The sequence below is a fragment of the Eupeodes corollae genome, chromosome 2 (assembly GCF_945859685.1).
Source record: "Eupeodes corollae chromosome 2, idEupCoro1.1, whole genome shotgun sequence".
Taxonomy (NCBI): Eukaryota; Metazoa; Arthropoda; class Insecta; order Diptera; family Syrphidae; genus Eupeodes; species Eupeodes corollae.
The window spans coordinates 131,813,339-131,837,158 of record NC_079148.1 but is presented as its reverse complement, the minus strand read 5'-3'; the positions used below and the strand labels follow the sequence as shown (position 1 = coordinate 131,837,158).

General features: G+C 29.6%; 1 protein-coding gene across 1 annotated transcript in view; it reads left to right on the top strand.

Moving 5' to 3' along the window:
- The first annotated feature begins 8,370 nt into the window (after positions 1 to 8,370).
- The window catches only part of LOC129948178 (neuropeptides capa receptor), an 87,807-nt gene continuing 72,357 nt past the window's right edge, over positions 8,371 to 23,820 (top strand). The window contains exon 1 of the mRNA XM_056059058.1: positions 8,371 to 9,069. Within this exon, the coding sequence (XP_055915033.1) occupies positions 8,680 to 9,069 (390 nt within the window). The 5' untranslated portion in view covers positions 8,371 to 8,679. The remainder of the gene's footprint in view (positions 9,070 to 23,820) is intronic.

The following is a 23,820-nucleotide window of genomic DNA, read 5'->3' as shown; positions in this document are numbered from 1 at the left end:
CATTTGGGCTTGACAAATTCATCAACTTTTGAGTAATATGAAGGGTCCAGGGCGATTCTATGAGCCATAAAACTCACACAGTTTAGTTGTACATGCAAAGATTTCATCTGGAGAGTTTTCAATAATTATTTCACCAAAAAAGCTAATAAAAACTAATAAAAAAACATAAAATTGAAAATCTTGAAAAACATTAGTAATGCTTTGAATTACTAAAGTAAGATCTTTTTCTCGACGTTTTAAGGTCCCTAGAGTCGAAATAAAAGATTTTTAGAAAGACGTCTGTGCGTTCGTACGTCCGTACGTTCGTTTACGTTTTCGTCGTCCATAGCTAAAGAACCAGAAGAGATATCGATTTCAAATAAATTTTGTTATACAAATAATAAAGCAAAAAGATGCAGAAAGGGCTCTCAAGAAAATTGCGTTGGCGAATTTTTTACCAGAGCAGTTTAAAAAAAAAATTGAACATTCTGGTTAACCCTAAAAAAACTTGAATTCAATTATATATTATACATTTTATATCGTAACGTGATCCAAAACAAAAACATTTTTGGAAGAAATCCAATTAACGGTTTTTTTATAAATTATAAAACAAAAAACTGAAAAAAATTTTCACCTCGAAAATTTTACGAATAAAAAATGATTTCATCTTCAAAACAATTTTGTGCAACGTAAAATAAAGTTTTTTACATAAAAATTAAAACATTACTCAAAGTTGGTAAAAATTGACTTTTTATTCAAACATCTTTTTAATGATTTGAGATATTGGCTTTTGAACTGCTTTTATATTTTTAAAATATTGGTTTCAACTTTTGCAAACATTTTTAGCAAAATCAAAGTGACAGTTTTCTCACAAACAATAAAAACATAAACAAAAAATTTAACAAAAGTTACAAAAAATTGATTTTCGACTCAAATATCTTTTCAAAAACTTGAGATTATGGCTTCCAATTAATTTTCATCTGTAAGAAATATTGTTTTTAAAGTAAAGTTTTGAGAAAAATCGAATTTACAGTCTTCTTACAAAAAAATAAGAAAAAAACAATATTAAAACTTGGTAAAAATTTACTTTCGACTCAAATATTGTCTTCAAACGTTTTATTTCACAGAAAATATTTTTCTCGATATTCACTAGTTTTTTTTTTATAAAAATCTAACCTTCCGTCTTTTCATAAAAAATAAAGCCTACAAAAAATAGTACGAAAATTTGGTAAAAATTGATGTTTGGTTCTTGATATCTCTCAAATTAATTTCGTTCATCCAATTTGTAAAAATTTAAGAAATGCTACTAAAATTGGTAAAAATTTGTTTTCGACTAAATATCTATTTAAAAAAACTAGATTTTCAAAACATATTTAATTATATGAAAAATAGTGTTGGTGGTTTTAAATTTTTTAAGAATAATTCAATTGACAACTTTTTTAACAAAACACGAAAACCTACAAACCTTTTAAGCAAGACAACAGAAGGGATGGGAAGTTATCAGTGTGGGTCGTATCACAGGATCTTTTCTTATTTTTTGTCAGCCTCCTTTCCAGAATTTTAAAGAATATTTCTAAACGGTGCCCCTTATTAAAAACCTGGAACTTCCCTTGATTTCTTTTGCAAAAATTTGTCAATAAACCATGAATCATTTAAAGCTAGAGTAACGCTTCCGAATTTCTGCAACATATCGATCAAAAAATACATCGTAAGTTGTCATACGCTTAACCATCAATTTATTGAAAAACACATTTGGTTTATTCCTAAAATCTTAGCTATGAGTTATAAACCCATGCAAGGGTATGGTGCGAACATATTTTTCCAAAGTAATATATGTGCACTTGTAAAAACTTAAATATGTACTTACTTACGCTCAGTCATCCAATCCCTCTCACCTCAAATTATGACTTAGAAAACATTCATGCATATAATGTCATGCGAATTGAAAAATTACAACACCTTGTCATCCTTTTTCCTGTCAGGATTGTAAGGATACACTTCAGAGATTTTGTTTTTACTTTTTCCAAGGTGAAAATCAAACTTTTTACATTCCTCTTTCCATTCATAATGAGCTTTTTATTAAAAGATATGACGACGACGATGACGATGACGATGACGAAGAACAATGACAAATTCCTTTAGGGCGTAAATTGATTCAAATTATCTTTAAAGGTGTATACTTTCTATTTAATTTGCAACACTTAACAAAGGATAAAGAAAAAAGCGGGATGAGGATACGTTCGTACATTAAAGTTGCAAGGCAAGACATACTAATTACAACGTTATTATCTTAATATGTCTTACTGTGTTTTCTTTATTTTTTCAAAATAACAAGATTAAGCTACACATACAATATTAATGGTAATGGAATTTTAACTCTTGCAGTTACATTTTTCCTAAGGCGATACATTTTACAAGGATCCTCTTCGCGCATACATCAGCAAAAAAATACAAATACAAAAAATACAGACTGCATTTGTTTTGTTTTTTTGAGCATGTAAAACCATAACTAGAGATTTAGATGGGATGATATTGCAATTAATTTTAATGAACTAATTTGTTTTATGCTTGTACCTTACCACCTTTATCTGTTGTAGTCTTCTAATTCTATACATTTTAAGGGTTTAAAGTTTGTACGAATTTTCCCACTTTTGTTCTAAGTTCTATTTGAAATATTCTGTGTATGTTTGTTGTTCGTATGTATGTATTTTGAAAACTTTTTCACTTTTCAAATTTACGTATAGTGATAGTGATGGTTGTGCTAAGTGGTAACTTTATGTACGAATATACATTTATATTTATGTTTGCCTTTGCATATGGATTTCTGCAGACTTATCCTATTTCTCTTAATCTGAATTCCAAGAAATGTGTGGATTTTAATGATAAAATATACTTTCACCGTTATGATGATATTTGCGATGAAACTTTTTGAATTCATGAATATTATAACAACTTTTTCAAAACCTAAAAATATAAAGTCAGATGTAGACGCAAGATATAAAATTTAAATTTCTCTTTGGATTGAAGCAAATAATATATATTTTCTATTTTTCAATGACCACGCAATGGGAAATAGATTTGGGATTTATAGTTTTTTTTTTTGGAATTTCATGTGTATGACAACTTCTTGAGAAACAATATTGCATCGATGTCATTTTGAAGATTTAATTTAATTTCAAAGGCAAATCAGTGCATTAGTTTTAAAATGTTTTTATTTCATAGACTATTTTATTTTGATCTTTTACTGTGAACGCATCCTAAACTCAATGACTGAACTGTCAAAGTCATAATATCAATGACGCAGTATGGTGAACAGACTAATCAGGAAATCTGTTTTGCAAGACTAAACAATTCCATTGCACTTATTAAGTGTTTAATGTTCCATTTTTAGTTTTTATATATAGTTTTTACTATATTTTATTTTATTTTATTTTATTTCAAGCCACATGACATAATTGTTTTAATTTATTTACTGAAAATTGTCTACATTTCAAGGTATTGGAAAAAGTCCTCTTTTTTAATTTAATGTTCTTAATAATTATCTGATATTTAAAATTGTAAATGAGCAGAGACATTTTTGATTTTTGTTTGTCTATTTTGCTGAATTTTTAACAACTTTTATATGTGGGTAGAATAGTATATCTACATATATTAACGCATTGGTAACTTTCGTTGCCATAAATTATAGTCCATTCTTTTCTCATTTAATCTTATCTTTAAACAAAAAAAAATATTTAATTAAAGCTTTTTAGGTGTAAACAACTGCAAAAATTCCACATCCAAAAATGGCTCAAAAACACCCACTTACGGATTCTGATTTTTTTTTTGAGATTATTATGTTCATCTTATTTGACGTCTGCAAGTACCTTGCAGATATTTATTCATGAACAATTGTTGTTATTATTATGAGTGTAAATATTTTTTTTTAGTTAGAAAGTATGAAAAGTTTCGAGGTATCTTAAAATAGAATTTAATTATTAAAATAATAAATAAGAATTATCTTTCTCACAAAGTCATTTCAAGGATAAGAAACTTTGACTTTATTCAAATTAAAAAGTACTGTAACAAATAAGTCCGAAATAACAGATGATACTATTGCTAGGCACCACTGTTTTAATTCACAGCCATTTTGTCAGGTATCAAGTGATTTATTTTTAGTTTGGTTCGGCATTTCGAGAATTTAAGCAAGGGTCACTTCTTAAAAAGTAATGCTGGTCAGAACGTTACAGACAATGGTGACCGCTGTGGAGCCATATTTACTAAAGTTTTTGTTCATCGCAGCTCGTACCACGATTTATTGAAGGAAATGTTTGGTAGCCGCAAAGTTAAAAGTTATTGAATACGGATTCGTGAGTTGGTCTCCAAGTTTGTGCGAACTAACGCAGCACTGCTTTACTATTTTCTGTGGTAATATATGAAGTCTCTAATCTACGCTGATAAGCCTGAAACGGTTGACCACTTAAAAGACAAAATTAGTAGCGTTATTTTTGATACACATCCACAAATGTTGGAAAAAGTCAAAGGAAATTGGACTTTTAAATAAGACAAAGTAAGGGAAAACAAATAACCGTTGGGTTTTCTCTTCTGAGAGTAAAATTCTCCTATTCCGAATTCTCCGAAAGAAAATGTTAATTTGAGCATTTTGGATGTCCGAAACAGCTGTTCTGAAGTGTTTTACACAAGAATGCAAGAATGTAAACAAAAAGTTCAGAAAAGGAAAACAAACATTTTGAAATTGAAATTTATGCATAAATAAATGCTTTTGAAAGCAGATTAAATTAAAAAGATGTCGTGTTTTGTTAAAAAAGTTATCAGATCAATAATTCTAAAACATTTGAAAAAAAACAAACAATATTTTGCATATGATGAAATAGTTTGATTTCAAAATCTACTTTTGTTTAAAAGATTTTTATTCGAAAATTTTTGTTTACCAAATTTGCGTACTATTATCTGTAGATTTTATTTTTTTTATGAAAAAACGGACAGTTATAATATCAAAAACAATATTTTTTGTGAAGTAAAATAAGTTTGAAGATAATAGTTTTAATTTTTGAAAAGCTATTTGAGTCGAAAGTAAATTTTTGCCGAAATTTGGTATTGTTTTATTTTTGGGTTTTTATTTTGTGTAAAAAAAAATCGTCAATTCGATTTTTCTCAAAATTTTTCCGAATGTTGAAAACAATATTTCTTATAAGTAAAAAATTAGTTGGAAGCCATAATTTCAAGTTTTTGAAAAGACATTTGACTCGAAATCCACTGTTTACCAACTTTTGTAAAAATTTTTTTTAAGTTTTTATTTTTTGTAGAAAAAACTGTCAATTTGATTTTCCTCCAAATTTAATTGAATGTTAAAAACAATATTTCGAATAAGATAAAATAAGTTTGAAGCCATAATCTCAACTTTTTAAAAAGATATTTGAGTAGAGATTCAATTTTTACTAACTTTGAGTAATGTTTTTTTTAGGTTCTTATTTTTATAAAAAAATGGCAGTTTTTTCTGATTTTTCTTAATATTTTACCAGATGTTAAAAACGGTATTTGTCGTTGAACAGAATTGTTTTGGAGATGAAATGATTTTTTGTTATTAAAATTTTCGAGGTGACAATTATTTTTGTTCACTTTTTTTGATTTATAAAACAAACCGTTAATTGCATTTTTTTTTCCAAAAATATGTTTTAAATTTTTTTCCAAAAATATGTTTTGTTGGATTTGGGTCACAATATATAATATTAAATTGAATTCAAGTCTCTTACGTTATTGGTTCGTAAAATATTTAGGGTTAACCAACTTCTTTTTAAATTGCTATTTTAAAAAACCACCCATTCAATTTGTTTCAGAGTCCTTTCTGCATCTTTCTGTATATCATTTTATTTTAAGTCGATATCTCTACTGGTTTTTGAGCTTTGGACGATGAAGAATATGTCGCGAACGTACGGACGTACGGAAATCTTTTATTTCGACTCTAGGGACCTTGAAACACCGAGAAATTTAAAAATTTTCAATTCGACAAATCGGATCCATTACAATAATTTCCTATGTGAAGTTAAAAATGTTCAGTATTACAGCAAGATTTTTGTTTGAAGAGGAGTTAGAAAAACATAAAAACACAGTTTCTGTTAGAAGATCATTGAGGCTCAGTCTAAACCCTCTGGAGTTGTTTCAATGGTTGTAAGTACTCGTAATTGATTGATAGATTGCTTGTTTGCGTTTCTCTGTTGATACCTCTCTTTTTCCCTTAAAAATTGTTCTTCCTCAATATCCTACTCATCATCCCTCTCTAATACCGACATGCTCATAATCACCTTATGTTTCATGGCAAGCTTTGTTTTATCCTGACTTTCATTTTCAGGAGTGCTCCCATCTAACCTACGCAAGCACCATTCCAATTTCGTCAAAATTTTTAAATACTCAGCCAAAGTTTCCGACTTCGGGGGATTCTCTAGAAGTTTCCCTATCTCGACCAATTTCTTTTCAACTGCCATCAAATCCTCTTCGAAAGTGAAAGGATATGATGCATGCTACAAATAATTCCTACGTTCTAACTTAAGCGTTGTCTTAAGAGACTTTCTCATTTATTGGACCGTTCCGACAATCAAACCTCGATTTCAATTTCATAGGTAATCTCGTCGTGAGATAACCTGTTAATCTGACTCACGTCGAACTTACCAACAAATTATTTTCCAATCTGACCCACGAAAGAAATTTAAAAAGTTTATAATTTAGTCTTGATCCAAAACAAAAGTTAAAAGGAAGGCTCAAAACTCTACATAACAAATGTGGCAAAAGCTAAAGACTTTAGACTATATGAAAACTATATCAGACAGTTTTTTTTGAAATAGTTCTTAGACATATATCCCCCTTGAAATAATAATCTTTGTGTTCGTATAATCCTTCTCAAGATAAGTTCAATATATTAATTTTTTGATTGCTTACAATTAGTGAATACTCAAAGGGTGTTATATATTTTTAATATGACAAAGACTCAGTGTGAGCATTAGGAAAAGGGAAGGGTTTGGAAAAAAGGTGTCGATGTGTATCGCTTTTAAATTTATGAACATTGCAATGACATGGAAAAATAAAGTGTGGTTAGTCAATCCTCATTCACGTTGTTCGGCCAAAGAACGTTTATTCGTACTTCACCATTAAAATAACTGTAAAAAAAGGTTCAGACAAAAAACTTCACCAGAATTTTGATGATGAGTGATGCAATCGAGCTAATAATGTTCTTGTCACCATCATTTTAAAGTTTAAAGCTGGAGCACCAACACGATTTTAGATTCAAACATGATATTTACTTTATACCATTTTTTTAGACGTGACTTATTTTATCTCCCTTCCGCTATTATATTTTATCTTTCAAGTAAAAATACTTTAAATTATAAGATGTCAAAACTTAAGTATTTTCAAAATTGGACACTTAGTCTAAAGTAGATTGTAGAATTTCACTGCTTAAATTCAATACTTCAAAAATAGTGAATCAAAATCAGCTGTTGAAAAAAACAACACAAAGTATGAGTTCATCCCTAAAATTGTTACTCAACAAATAAATTATTAATGATTTACTTTTTGCAAATATACATACACAACTTTGTTCTTAACTCACCTTTAATGTAAGCTTATAATATGTATTTTTTTTTTGAAAAACTGTTGACGTCGGTTCTTTTTAATTTAAATAAACACCTCCTAAGTTTGTTATATTCGTCATTCTCATTCTTAATTAAATAAAAAGTCTAACTTGTACTTACTTAACAATCTTTTTATAATACTCAAACATTAAACACACAAAAAACTACCTAATTATTTAATATTATAATTTTGTTTGTAATCTTTGCAGGCAAATGAGACGAGATAAGATTGAAAATATTCCAAAAAAAAAACAATTCAGCCAAGATAAAACACTCTACATCATAAGCAAACAATGGTAACTCATCTCAAGCTCAACGCTGGCTGCTGGAAGATAACTTTATCCAAGTTAGTCTATATCTCTATCTTGTGTTCACATCACGAATAAAAGATAAGCGACCAAAGACGAAAACTACGAGATCCTACAAACTTAGAGAAGTTAAAAGACGGGAACGCAAACGTGAATAAGAACGAAAACAACCACCCAGCAGCGCTAAGCTCATCAGCATCAAATCCCAATCCCCAAGAAATACAAAAAAATAATAACTGTATCTAGATGTTCCCATGAACATTGGCGCGTCCGTGTCGTCAAACGAAACGGTTGCTTTTTGGTCTCTTAAGTTTATAGTCTCCGAAGAAAACTACGCTTTCCAGAGAAACCTAAATCGAACGATAAACTCGCTTAAAGTCCCTATAACTGAAAAGAACTATAAAAATTCAGGAATTTGACACGCAGAATATGACAAAGTGTATCCCAAGGATTTTATTTTCGGTCATTCCATTCCTCCGAAGTTTTTACTTTTATATTTTACTCCTCCTGGTTTCGGTGTGCTATTGTAAATTTAATTAAGTCAGCTTTTTCTCCTCCTTTCCGTCGCCGACGCTAGTGTGATTTACCTTCCAACGGACTTAACTCAGCATTTAGCAGTAAAAAATAAACACCAACAGAAAACAAGAATGTGGAATTAATTCAAAATGAAATTCTAAGAAGAAAAAGAGTGATTTTGTGGAAATAACTCCACATCAGCTCACACGTCTGCCCAACCGCAATTCATAGGTGACCCTGGCCTATACAAAATGATCGATTCAGGTCTCATGCAGTCTGCAAATCTGACAGAATTTATAATTCAAAATGCAACAACGACAATGTCATCGGGAGCTTTCATCGGCTCCGGATGGGTTTCACCCTCGTCCTTGTCAACGACAAATTTTAGAGGAAATTTATCCCTGGAGGCAGCGACATTTACATCGTTGCTCGGCAATAAAACGGCCTTTCGGAATTATAATAGCAGCAATGATGGAAGTGATGATGATGATGATTCCAGTTCCGGTATGCTGCTGGACAATGAGGACGATGACACGTATAATAGATGTGACCCCAGTGGTATTCATTTCAACTGTACAAGGGATGAATTTCTCGAATACGCCAGAGGACCACAACAGATGCCTATGATAACAGTAATGCTGGTGAGTAGGTTTACGAATAAGAAATATAAGGTTAACAAACAGTGATGTTGGGATGTTTTGCAAGAGTGAATCCTTATAGTCTGTGTCATTCATTTTAAGCTCAAAAGGATTTATTTCAAACCAAACCAAAGAAAAAATCCAAAATGGAGGGAGGAAAGTATCTACTTCCAGACGTACAAAATGCCTAAAAGCGGTACATTCCATTTGCTTTGATTACACTTATGAACGTTCGTACAAAAATAAATCTGCGGATTGTGGTTTAATATTCGAGGGCATAAAATAAGCAAATTGATGTCATGTCATTCGTCCTTGCCATGAGTGATATATTCTTAAGGGTTACCCCTGTGTGCATTTAACTGAGGCATTAATTTGTTAAAATGTTTATGCCTTCATTTCACATAAATTCATGGTTACAAATTGATGCGTGTTGTTGCGTATACAAATTAAATGTTCTGAATAATATTCTTAATTTATTAACTGATGATTAAAGAGAGTTGAATTAAATAGAATCGAGATACACGGAAGTGTGTGACCTTAACTGTCATTTAGCTAAACTAATAAAGTGGTTACATTTAGTTTGGAGTTTGTTCTTTTTTTTGTGACTGATTGAGACAACTTTCAACGATTTTTAGACAGTGAAAGTAAATTTATTCGATTCTGACAATCTCGTTTTTCACTAAAGTCAAAATAATTGTCACTTCGGAAAAGTGACATATGGCCATTTGTTATGTGTTCCCGGAAGCAAATAACTATGTATTGGGCAAGATAATTTCTGTGAAATGAAAACATTTTATAGACTTTGACTCACACAACATGCTGCGTGTTTCAATTAATGACATACCAAAAGTTTTAAGAATCGATACATTCCATTGTTTGATACTCTGCTATAGTTCGCAAAAGTTTTGGCTACCGTTTTTGACGTTGACAATTTTTTTTAAAAACCAATCTGTTTGTCGCTTTAACTCGTTGCCATTTCAAAGTGTAATTTTGTCGTGGAGAATTTCTTTCGAAACATCAATGTATACATTTAATTTAGGGTTTATGAAATCAGTAAAAAAATAGTAAAAAATATACAACTTTTTATCGTGTCTGTTATGCATACATTTTGGTTTTGTTAATAAACTTAATTTTTTGTTTTAATTGAAAAAACTAATTCTTATTATTTTTTAAAACCATGCCAAAAAAATCAATGATAAATTTAATTTAAAAAAGAGGTTGGGATGCGACCCTCACTGATAATGCTTAAAAGGTTTGTAGATTATTAACGTCGTCGTTATTAACGCCGCCCAAAGCTCAAGAACCAGAAGAGATATCGACTTCAAATAAAATTGCGTGGGTGGTTTTTTTTCAATCAATTTGATTTTTCTCAAAATTTTACTAGATTTCAAAAACGTTGTTTTTCGTTGTACAACATTGTTTTGGAGATTTTTTTTTTGTTGACAGGAGGAAATCTTCAAAAGACACTTGGCAGTATTCGACACGAAGTAATGTGGGACTCTTAACCACTAAAACCAACTCTTCATCAGGACCAATCTTGAAGAATCGACTTCCGATTTTTCTATTCCACGAAGGACTTTGTTTTGGAATTTTTGGATGATTTCGGTATTTGTTTTCTTTGTATAGCCCCATAATTGGATTTCATAGGTCCAAACAGGCTTTAGTACTTGATTATACAGCATTATTTTGTTTTGGATTGATAAATCAGAGATGTTACCAAGCAACCAGTACATTTTTCTATATTTCAAGTTTAGTTTTTCTCTTTTCTTTTTGATGTGCTCTTTCCACTTAAGCTTTGCATCCAAAGCCATTCCAAGGTGTTTTGGCCATATTAGTGTAGGGTACAGCTTGATTATTAACGAATATTGGAATATTGTTTATCTTTTTATTTGTAAAGTTTATATGTAAAGATTTTGTTTTATTGAGTTTGATACGCCGTTTTTCGGTCCAAGCTCTCACTGTGTCGACGGCATTTTGTAGTTTTACTGCTGCCTTAGAGACACATTTGTCGGGTACCAAAATTGCGGTATCATCTGCAAAAGTAGCCATTATGGTGTGATTACCAACTGATATATACCTTGTGTATAGTAAATACAGGGTAGGACATAGGACACTTCCTTGTGGTACGCCGGCTTCTTTTTTCTTAAATTCCGAGCATTCTTGATCGTACTAAATTATCGGTCTGAGATGTACGATTTTAATATTTCAAAGTACTGCCTGGGAAGATCAATTTGCAGTTTGTACTCAAGTCCCTCATGCCAAACCTTGTCAAAAGTTTGAGCAACAACTAAGAAAATAGCTGAACATACTTGTTTTTCTTCTAATGCTTTTTCTATTACATCCGATATTCTATGAACTTGGTCTATAGTGGAATGATTATTTCTAAGGCCAAACTGATGGTTTGGGATTAATTTTCTTTCTTCTATGATTTTGCTAAGTCTCTTCAGATGCAGTTTTTCAAAAACTTTTGCCATTATTGGTATAAGCGATATTGGTCTGCTTGCTTTGGTATGACAATTACTTCAGCAATTTTCCAATGGTTCGTGACATACCGGTGCTTAAGGCATGAATTTATTATATATTGGAGTTTTATGAAGGCTTTGGAGATAAAATCAGTTTTTGTCCGTAAAATATCGGAGGTGATAAATATTCGTTTTCTTGATTAATAAATTATTGATTAATGGTTCGGGAAATATTTTGGGTAAACCAAAATTTTCACCTGTTTTTTAAATACTATGGTAAGAAAACCATCGATTCAATTTTTTAACAGCCCTTTCTGCATCTTTCTGCATTATTTTCTGTATAACAAAATTAATTTGAGGTCAATATCTCTACTGGTTCTTGGGTTATGGACGACAAAAAAAAAAACGTACGGACGTACGGATGCCCGAAAGTCTCTCAAAATCATTTATTCTGACTCTAAGGACCTTAAAACGTCGAGAATTGTCAAAATGTTCAATTCGACAAATCAGACCGATTGCAATAACTTCTTATGAAATGTTAAAAAGTGCGTATACCCCAATACAATATATTACAATCCTTATAAAGGGTGACTTTTTTGAAACTTTTTCAACAAAAAAAAACACGTAGGTACGATTAAGAAAAATGCATGAAATCTTTATTTGAATTGATAGGACCGTACTTCAATACTATTTAATTTATGTGTTTGACAATTATGTTATGCAAATGGTCCTTCCGATAAGTCCAATTTCGGCATACTCTTTCCAACATTTCGGCCGGTATCTCAGGATTAAATTCTTCAATGTTGTCTTCCAATGCGTCAATTAAAGGGGTCTTGTCTGTATAGACATGAACTTTAACATAGCCCCACAAAAAATATTCTAAAAGCGTTAAATAGCACGATCTAGACGGCCAATTGACCAGTCCTGAACTTGAAATAAAATGTTTACCGAACTCGCCTCTCAATAAGTCCATTGCTGCGCGTGTTGTGTGGCATGTGGCACCGTCAAGCTCTTGCATTTTCGGCAAACAAAAGTTCGATATCATTTTACGGCAGCGCTCACCATCATTCACAGTTACGTTACGATTCGCATCATCTTATGGTCCAATGATGCTACCAGCTCATAAACCGAATCAAATTGTGACTTTTCTGATGCATTGGTAGCTCTTTCCATGCTTCTGGCTGATATTCACTCCTAAAGTGACAATGCTGCTTATTTCTGTACCCACTGAGTCAAAAATGAGCTTCGTCGCTGAACACAATGGAAATGGAAACAGCGCGCTATGAATTTTCTTAACAGAGCACGCATTTTGATAATAAAATTCAATAATTTGCAAGTGTTGTTCGTTTTTAAAGCGATTCATGTTTAAATTATAGACCACACTGAAGATGTTTGAAAGTAAAACGAAACACGAAACGTGCGTCAGCTATTTAAATTTGTGTTGCCAAAAAGATAATAGCTAAAAAATCACTTTAAAAGATGGTTTTTGGTAGAAATAAATTAAATCCAGCCTTAAGTTTGACTGAATCTGATATTGACACACATTCAACAAAATTTTTTGAATATAAGGCATCATTAAATTAATACAGTATTATAAATTTCTAGTTTCAAAAGTACGGTATTTTAAACAAAACATGCTATTTTAGAGTATATCTTCATACATTTTCTTTGACCGAATTTATCTGCAGATTCTTACATATTTTTTCTATTGAGTTAAATTTTGATTTGGTCATGCATAATTCAAACCTCTACAAATGACCATCTTAAAATAAATGCACACCTACACAATTGAGTTTTTTTTAGTAGTTCCAAAAATCTAATGGTTTTTCAAATTTATTGTAATATTAATATAAATTCTACTTTTATTACAAATTTTGAGTTCTATTAAGGCAAACACTCAAAGTTTACGAAGAATTAAGACTTTTCCAGTTATATATTATGTATATTAATTACTGAACACATTTTACAGAAATATTTGTTCTATTGGTTTTAGTTTGCCTGAATTTTGCATCTAAATTGGTTTATTTTTATAAATTCAATATAATTACCATAGAAGAATTTTAAAATTAATGTTAAAGTTTCCTTTCTAAAAAATTAAACTTAAAAAAATTAAAATTAAACTCTCAAAAAACCAAAAATGTCTACAACAAATATGTGGAGAATTATTTTAAGAAACTGGTTGTTTTTCCTCTACAAACAGTTCTTGACTTAGTTAAGAGCGAAACAGATAGTTTAAAATAAACATATTTATTGTAATTGGTCCCATTTTTCGAATTGAACATTTTGACAGTTCTCGACGTTGCCTTCTAGTATCTAAATCCATATTTTTAAAAACTATTTTATTTTTATAAGAAAAAAGAACCCTACGAAAAAACATACATATATTAAAAATTTAAAAAAACTAGTTCCAACTAAAATACCTTGAGAAAAGACACTTCATCTTAAATGTTAACAACAGTATGTAATTTTGTTGCACATCGGAAACATCCTGTTAAAAAAAAAACAATATGTCGGGAACTTCCCAGCAAATATTTCTGGATTCATAGAAATCATAAATCAAGCTCGCTTTTATTACTTATTTTAGTAAATAATAGTTATGCATATCTTTCTCGCCAGCCTCTAAAATGAAAATATTCAAAATTTATTGTTTCATAAATTCTCAGCAATACTTTTTGGTCATTTCTGACGAAATAACTTTTTTTTATAAAAAGTGTCAGTATTGTTGTCTGGCGTTCATAAAAAATTTGATAAAGATTACCAAATAAAGTTTAAAAATTTTACTTCACTTAAATAAAAATTTGTTTAAAAACAGCTTATTGCAGAAAGTACAAAAATTGATAAGAAAATTAGTATTTCATTACAGACTGCCTTGCAGCAATTCCTTTAGGATTAAATACCTATAAAAAAATACGTGTAAAAGAAGTACAGTAAAAATACGAATTTTATGAAATAAAAAGCCTATTTCCTCAGATTAAGGAATAGCACATTTTATTTTTATCACCAACAGAATCATAAATCCTAAAGTTTTTACTCTCCTACTCAAATTCTCCTACAACACAAAACAAAATCCTAACAAAAACCTCATGAATGGTACCATAAAGTCCCTAAAGTATTATTCACAAAACATGAGTTACAAAACAACCCAACACAACACAAAAAGCAAGACAAAAAGACCTACGATTAAGTCAAACTAAAGATAAATTGCCATCATCCTACACGTTTTCTGAAGTAAAAATTATGTTTCGTTGAAAGATTCTAGAGATACTATCTTGCGAAAAGAGTATATTTCTGTAGAACGAAAAATTACTAACTCGTATCCAAAATTGATTCAGTTGGCTAGTTTTCGATTTTATAATATGCAATTTTCTGCTACACAATTTTCTATTTCAAAATGTATGTAGGAAGATTTATATAAAGTGTATTTACTTATATACGGGTGGGGTAACGTAGGTGGGTAATATAATTTAAAAACAATGAATTTTTCTTCTTGTTTGTTCTAAAAGATTCCTTTTTATTTTTTTATGTATATCTTTAAGGCTTTAAGCCTAATAACTTCTGTTCTTCGTAATAAAATGTTCAATTTCCTTTCAAAGGAGATTTATTTTGTTTTAAGTTTTTTTTTGTTGTTGTCTTACAAATTTTCAATATCCGATTAAATGTTGTTCTTTATAAACCAAGTGACTTTTTCTTCTATGGATAAAAGCATTGTTTTGTGATCCGTTTTTGTTTTTTTTTTTCAGAAATTTTTTTCTTGTCTTGGGGAATAAATGTCTTGTTTGAAAATCTGAGGGATGTGAAAGTCTTCTATGAGAAAAGAAAAAAACATTTGGAGAAATACATATTTCTTAAGATTATCCAAGGCTATGGAGGTATCAGGGTACTATATGTTAACACAGCACCTAAATGTCTTATTTTATTGTAAATAACACCACCTGCTGGGGTAATTTGTTACCACATTATACTCCTCCTTAGAGGCAGTTAGTTTTATCAGATTTAAGAAGAACTCGACGAAATGTATCTCCGTCGTCATCGTTGTTGGCAAGAAAGAAAAAAAAACATTTTTGCTTAATGTTAGCAGTAAGTGTGGCCTAGGGATATATGAAGGTAACCTGCCATGAACGACGAAGGGTAATTTTTGAATGTGATAATAAGCAGGTATATTTAATGCACACTTGACGTAATACGATTAATGGCATTCATGTCCTTATACAAATTCTTGTTCGCACCAAAAAACAATTAAAATGTTAAGAGCTATCGTTTAAACGAATTTTCTTCATACTTTTTTTGTGTTTTTTGTTTGTTTGTTTGATTTAATTAGTCAACACATTAAATGCATATTTAATTCATGATGGATTATAATTAAGAAATTGGGCCAATTTTAATATGTTTGATAAAAGTTGAGAATGGCTAAATAGGGCGCTCTACCCTCCAAAGCTCAGTTTATCACATATAATTTTGTATATATATTGTTTTTAATTTTCTTGGAAGAAAAGTAGCAGACAAAAAAAAGAAAACGAAAAGGGGAAAGTAAACAGAGTCTTAACCAAAACTTAAAATTATATTAATATAATTTGCAATAACTTTGCGTCGTTTTTTCGATCTAATTTTCTTGATCAATTTTTTTTTTAAAACTTGTGCTATTATATGTACTTCCTACTAAATTTTGTGCAATATTAAACCTTTCTTTAAGTAATGATGAATTCGTAGATGAATAGCAACACTCTTTAATAACTCCCCTTGATAAATCAGGTACAAAAAGATCAGTTGAAAATTACAGACCAATTGCAAAACTTCAGTTAATTCCTAAGGTTTTCGAAAGTGTAATAAGAACCAAATTGTATAATCTTATTCTCAATAACAGTTCAGTTTAATAACATGGTTTCTTAAAAGGTAGATCCACCACTACAATTTTATCAATATTTTCAATTTTTTGTCTATCACATATGGAAATGCCTTCTCAAGCCGACACTATTTACACTGATTTAAAAAAAACTTTTGTACGCATTCAACATAGTGTTCTCTTGAGAAAACTAGAGATATATGGATTCATCTCACAGTTCCTAATGAGGTTAAGGAGTTATTTAGTAGAAAAAAAAGGCGGTGAAAATTTATAATGCCTTGTCTAAGGAAATAATAAATTTTTCAGGTGTTCCTCAGGGTAGTCCCTTTGGACCACTTCTTTTTATCAATATTATTAACGACTTACCATTAAATCTTATTTTTTATAAATGTCTTCTATTTAGTGAGGATTTGAAAATATTCAGTTCCATAAATTCATTGAACGGTGCAAAAAAAGAGGCTGGGATGTGACCCTTCCTGATAACTTCCCATCCCGTCTGTCGATCTGTCTTGCTTTTTGAAATAAAAAAAGTTTAAAGACATTATTTTTAATTTTTAAAAAGCTATTTGAGTCGAAAGTAAATTTGTATCAACTTTTATTAATTTTTTTGTTTAGATTTTATTTGTTGTAAAAAAACTGTCGATTCATTTTTTTTTCAATTTTTTTAAAGCCAATATCTCAAATTTTTGAAAAGATATTTGAGTAGAAAATCAGTTTATACCAACTTTAGGTAATGTTTTTTTAGGTTTTTTTTTCTAAGAAAAACATGTCAATTCGGTTTTTTACCAGATGTTAAAAAAGTTATTTCTCGTTGCACAAAATTGTTTTGGAGATGAAATCAATTTGTATTCGTAAAATTTTCGAGGTGACTTTTTTTTTATTTATAAAAAACAACAACCGTTAATTTATTTTTTTAAAAAAAAATACTTTTTTGGTTACATTATATTATGTAAAATTTAATTCAAGTCTAGCGTTTTTAGTTCATGAGATATTTAGGATTAACCAAAATTCGAACTTTTTTTTGAACTGCTATGGTAAAAAAACCACCCCCTCAATTTTCTTGAGAGCCCTTTCTCAACTACTCAATATCGAATCCGATTTGACATTGAAATTGAAAATTTTGACATTTCTCGACGTTTCAAGAACCCTAGAGTCGAAATAAAAGATTTTTAGAAAGATGTCTGTGCGTGCGTGTGCAAGTAGGTACGTTCGTACGTACGTTCGTACGTTCATGCGTTCGTACGTTCAGGACGTTTTTTTCGTTGTCCATAGCTCAAGAACCAGAATAGGCATCGATTTCAAATAAATTTTGTTATACAGATAATAAGGCAGAAAAATGCAGAAAGGGCTCTCAAGAAAATTGCGTGGGTGGTTTTTTACCATAGCAGTTTGAAAAAAGGTGAAAATTTTGGTTAACCCTAAATATCTTACGAACCAAAAACGCTAGACTTGAATTAAATTTTATATAATATATTGTAACGTGATACCAAACAGGTATACTTTTTGAAAAAAATTAATATAACGGTTTTTTTTATAAATCAATAAAACTGAAAAAAAGAATGTGTCACCTCCAAAATTTTACGACTGAAATATGATTTCATCTCTAAAACAATTTTGTGCAACGAAGAATAATGTTTTTGACATCTGATAAAATTTTGAGAAAAATCTAATTGACAGTTTTTTTTACAAAAAATAAAAACCTAAAAAAAAATATCTTTTCAAAACTTTGAGATATTGGCTTTAATTTACTTTTATCTTTCAAAACATCTTGTTATCAACATTCAGTTGAAGTTTGAAAACAAAAAAATCGATTTGACAGTTTTTGTACAAAAAATTAAAAACCGAAAAAAAAATTAACAAAAGTTCGTAAAAAATGATTTTCGACTCAAATATCTTTTAAAAACTTTGAGATTATAGGTTCTTACTATTTTTTTCTTATAAGAAATATTGTTTTCAACATTAGGACAAATTTTGAGAAAAATCGAATTAACAGTTTTCTTACAAAAACTAAAAACCTGAAAAAAATGTATAAAAGTTGGTAAAAATTCATTTTCGACTCAAACATCTCTTCAAAAATTTTAAATATTGGCTTCAAATTAATTTTATCTTATAAGAAATATTGTTTTCAACATTTGGTAAAATTTTTAAAAAATTCGAATTAACAGTTTTTTTTACAAAAAATAAAACTATAAAAAAAACAATACCTACTATAACTTTGTAAAAATTTACTTTCGCCTCAAATAGCTTTTCAAAAACTAAAAATATTGGCTTCAAACTTATTTTATTTCAGAAAAAATATTGTTTTAAATATTCAGTAATTTGTATATAAAAATCCAACAGTCCGTTTTTTCATAAAAAATAAAATCTACAAAAAATAGTACGCAAATTTGGCAAAAATTGATACGAGTACATATAGACAAACTTTTAAGCAAGACAAATCGACAGACGGGATGGGAAGTTATCAGTGTGGGTCGCATGCCTCTTTTTTTTTGTTTTGGTTTTAATTTTCTGCAAAGAAAACTGTTACTTTTTGTTTCTAAAAATTGTATCAGATTTCAAAAATGTTATTCTTTGATACATACCATTATTTTTGAAGTTATATCATTTTTGGTTGTCAAAAAATTCTTGTTGCAAGTATATTTTTATCAATCAATAATATATATCAATTTGGTATTACGCCACGGAGATTTCTCTTGACCGAACAAGTGAAACATAAATTTCACAATCTTGACAATCTATTTTTTGTATCCCTTGTGTATAAAAGTTACAATGTTAGTCAAAGGACACTTCCTTGTAGTTCACCAGTTTCAATCTTCTTTATTTCCGACTAATCTTTATCGTATTGTACACTTAGAAATCGGTTCTTATCATTTAATGTTAGTATAACGTGGTACTGCTTCATCTATTTTGCTTCAAGTCACTTTTCCAAGACATCTCAAATTCTATGGTCACGCAATTTTTATTTAAAAATCCAAACTTATGGTTCAGAATTAGCCATCTTTCTTATTTTATATTGCTGTGCCATTTGTTTCCTGACCTGAGATCGTATTTTGGTGATTTTTATTAGATAGGTTATGATGATAAATGTGTTTTACTTATTTGAGTCTTAGAAACGGCATTTCATATTCGTCGTGGGAATAGCTTACAGATATCCGCAGGATGTTCTACAAAGAGATCAGCTTTTTTCATCGAGTTTCCCATATTTTTACCAGCTTGAGATTTTACTGGCGGATTTTGTGACTTGGTTCTTTTTAGACGCTTTTCAAAATGAGTATTTAATAATGGAGTTAATCATCAACATTTACAGAATTGTACTAAGTGAACCATTTTTGAACTCACTGATCTTAATTTATTTTTTATATGACGGTTAAGAACTGCACTATTATCTTGAAATCTCACAGCTTGCCATTTCTTTCGAGCTCTTTTTTTTCTCCAGAATCAGCTTCCCTTAAAAAAAGCTGAAGACTGTTGCACATCAGCGATACATTTAGCTTAAACTGTTTGCATGGGGGCTCTAAGATTTATAAGACTTTCAGGCTTATCTCTGAATTTGTAAAAGTTCTTTCTATTGTTCACCAGCTCATAATTATTTTTTTTTCCAAAATAACTGATTTTCTCAGTGATAAATTACGATTCTACGATTAACCGTAATAACAATCCTTTTAATATCTTTGGTATTTAGTTAAAATAAGATGAGCAATACGTTGGCGAACCAGAGGATTAGAATTTCTAGTGTTGATTTTTGTACAAAAGTTACTCACGGAAGTGGATTTAAGATTTCTTTGGAATTGCAATCTTGGATTATCAAGAGCAAAGGTAAAAAGCAGTTTGTTGAAATTTAATTTCGTGTTTAAGATGTTGTGCTATTAAAAGACAAAAAACGAATTATTATTTTAAAAGTGAAATTTCGAAAATAAGATTTTCGATTTCGATTTTTTCAGTTCATACAAAATATATTCTTTGTTTATCTTCAATTATTTTACAAGAACCATTCTAAGTCGCAAGCACACATTTCAAGTTCCATTTAATAATTACTCATTTGTGAAATTTCATTCGTCTGGTGTTCAACATTTACCGTTATGCACGAAATGGAGTTTTGATACTAAATCCTAAATAATATAAATAAAAGTTATATTTGTTTTAGAACTTTTTCTGTAGAACATTTTTGTCTTATTGCGAAGTCAAGTCACCTAACTTCTACGTGCCGTGTTTAGTGATGAAATTTCGTCACATAAACAAACAAAATTCTTTTTGTTAAAAGGATTTATTTTTGTTTTTTCTTTTAAATATTCTAAAATATAAATTTAAGACCTATTATGTAGGTAAGTCAAGTAAAAAATCAGTAAGTGTAACGAAAAACAAATAATTAGTATTCAAGAATTCGGCAAAGGTATATTACTTTTAAAAACAAAAAACAAGACATTATAAGAATTAATAAAGCCTGATGAAAAGTTTTTTTTTTTTTTATTTTAAAAGACCCAAACAACAGAAGTAGGTTCGAGGTAAATTTTAATATTTTTTGTTTTGCTATAGTTACTCGAAACCCTATTGCGTATTCTGTTCGTGACACCTTTTTGCACGCGTAAACAATGTTCTCCAGAGTTTATACTTTGAACTCAAAGGTGGCATTTTTGTGTTGTTTGTTTCGCTCCTTGGAGATTCAGAATCCCTTTTTTTATTCAAACAATTTATTAAAATTTATTTCAGCAAAGACATAACGGCGGCGGCCATTCATAAAGATGGGTCTTATTTGAGGAAGTAACTTTTGAAGATTTGTTGTTTTTATGTCCTGAATATATTTCCTCTTTATAAGAACAACACACGAAAAAGATTATTATGTATTTTTTTTGCTGGTGCAAAAATATATCTTTTTTATGGGAGATACTTCAATGTTTAAATTAAACATTTTTTACAGTGCAAGTGTGTCGCATAAATAAGCACTTTACATTGTTTATTAAAAATAATAATTCAACAAAAATATTACAAAGATTAAAACTTAACATTTTAAAACATTATTGAGTGTAAATTAATATATGTACTTATGTATTTAAAAAGTACCACACATATTTACATTATTTGCCTTAAGAACATTTGAGTTATTATTAAAATTAAATTTTCATATTCATTCCACTTCTGATTTTTAATCAATTATAATTAATATTTGAAAATTCCTGAGAAGCAATAAATTCTTTGTTATATTAAAAATTATATTTCATATAAGTGGAATGCTCTTATTAAAATATTTAATGACAGTTTTAATTTCCAGTGTAAAGAGTAAAAACAGTAAGTTCAAGGGACTGTTTATTAACTTTTGTCACCTTAAATAATTTTAATTTTTTTTAACTTGAAATTTTTTTTAATTTGTAAATTACAACCAATTACGAATTAAGTGTTTTTAGTTCAAGTAGATTCCAAATTATTTGATGATTTTATGTTGGGTGAATAAGTATTTAATTGATAATGTGCACAAATGTGTATGCTTATATTTAAAAATATAGAAAACACACTTTTTCCGTCTGAATCAAACAAAGCAAAAGTTTTCCACTTCTCCATTTGTGTTTACAAAGTTCAAGAGTTATTTGTACAAAAAATGCAAACGTCAAAACCTTCATTTTGGGGAATTTGATCTTTATTAAGTTATTTTTGCCTTTTCGTCTTTTTGTAAGGCATTTTTATGTAAAGAAATACCTTGGCTGTCAAAAAGGAAATGTGCAAATAAAAAATCACTTTTACTCAAATTTAGCACGTTAGATTTAATGGATGTCATTTTTGACGTTGGCAGATTTATAAAGCTCCTTTCTTAAAAACCTCCACATTTATTTAACTGAACCAAATTGGTTGTTTTTGTTGTTGTTGTTATGTGGCATTTTGAAGGTATATTTGTGTATTCTACAGCAACTAGTGACATGTTTGAGGCTAAAGAAATAAATTGCAAATTTTAAAGTATTTTTAGAATAATACATCATAACATTAAATATTTAATGTGCTTTACCTACGCACGTGTATTTATTCTTTTAGCAAATAAAAATGTTAAAAAATTATTTTAAGAACTTCAATGCTTTTTTTAGTCGACATTTTTGTTAAGGTAGGCACTGTTAAGTAAAGTCTTATGTTATTCTTTTAAACTACTTCGGTTTAAATGTGTCTTTTAAATTTATATTCACGACAATTTTTGTAATGGGATAAATTATGTTAAGATACCAGACGCAAATCTTAGAAAGATGTCTGATTATATGTATTTTATGAGTTTCATAGCTTATGCTTTAATAAATAAGCAGGTATAACATAGGTCGAACTTTGAAATAGAATAAAACAAAGATATAAAGATGTAAGGATAGTCTTCAGGCATATTACTTTGACTATCAAACATTTCTGGCATATGACCTCCACTGCTGGTTTAGAAGTCTAATTTTTTATTACTTTTTTCAACGTTTGTAGTGAATGTTGTCTTTCCAAGTGGTCAAGCATTTCAGGCTTATTGGCGTATACATAACAACATATCCTTGTAGAAAATAGTTCAGCGGCGTAAGATCGCACTACCTTTTGGAGGTCAATTGAAGGGTCCTTCAAAAAATCAATAGTGGTTCGAGCTTTGTAATATGCATTGTGCTCTCTTGCTGAAACCACTTCTCCTGCATATTATGGATGTTCAATTGATGAACAAAAAAGTCAGCAATCATAGTTATAAAGCGATTATCATTGACTACAGCATTCTGTCCAGAAACGTTTTTAAAGAAGTACTGACCAAATATTCTGCCACCCGTAAAGCACACCAATCAGTCAGTTTTGGGGATATAAGGGTGTTTCAACTTCGCTTCAAATAGGGTCGTTGTATCCATTAACTTCCCATGGGAAGTTATTGTAATGGGTTCGATTTGTCGAATTGAAAATGTTGACAGTTCTCGAAGTTTCAAGGTCCCTAGATTCGAAATAAAAGATTTGTTTTGAAAGAAGTCTTTGCGTGCGTGTGTACGTACGTTCGTACGTCCGTACGACCGTACTTTGGCGACGTGTTTTCGTCGTCCAAAGCTCAAGAACCAGAAGAGATATCGACTTCAAATAAATTTTATTAAAAGAGGCTGGGATGCAACCCAAACTGATAACTTCCCATCCCGTCTCTCGATTTGTCTTGCTTAAAAGTTTGTCTATATGTACTCCTATCAATTTTTACCAAATTTGCGTACTATTTTTTGTAGATTTTATATTTTATGAAAAAGGGATTGTTGGATTTTTATATAAAAATTACTGAATATCGAAATCAATATTTTCTGTTAAATAAAATAAGTTTGAAGCCAATATTTCAAATTTTTAAAAAGATATTTGAGTCGAAAATCAATTTTTACCAACTTTTGTTATTTTTTTATGGTATTTATTTTTTGTAAGAAAACAGTCATTTAGATTTTTCTCAAAATTGTATCAGATGTCAAAAACATTATTCTTCGTTGCACAACA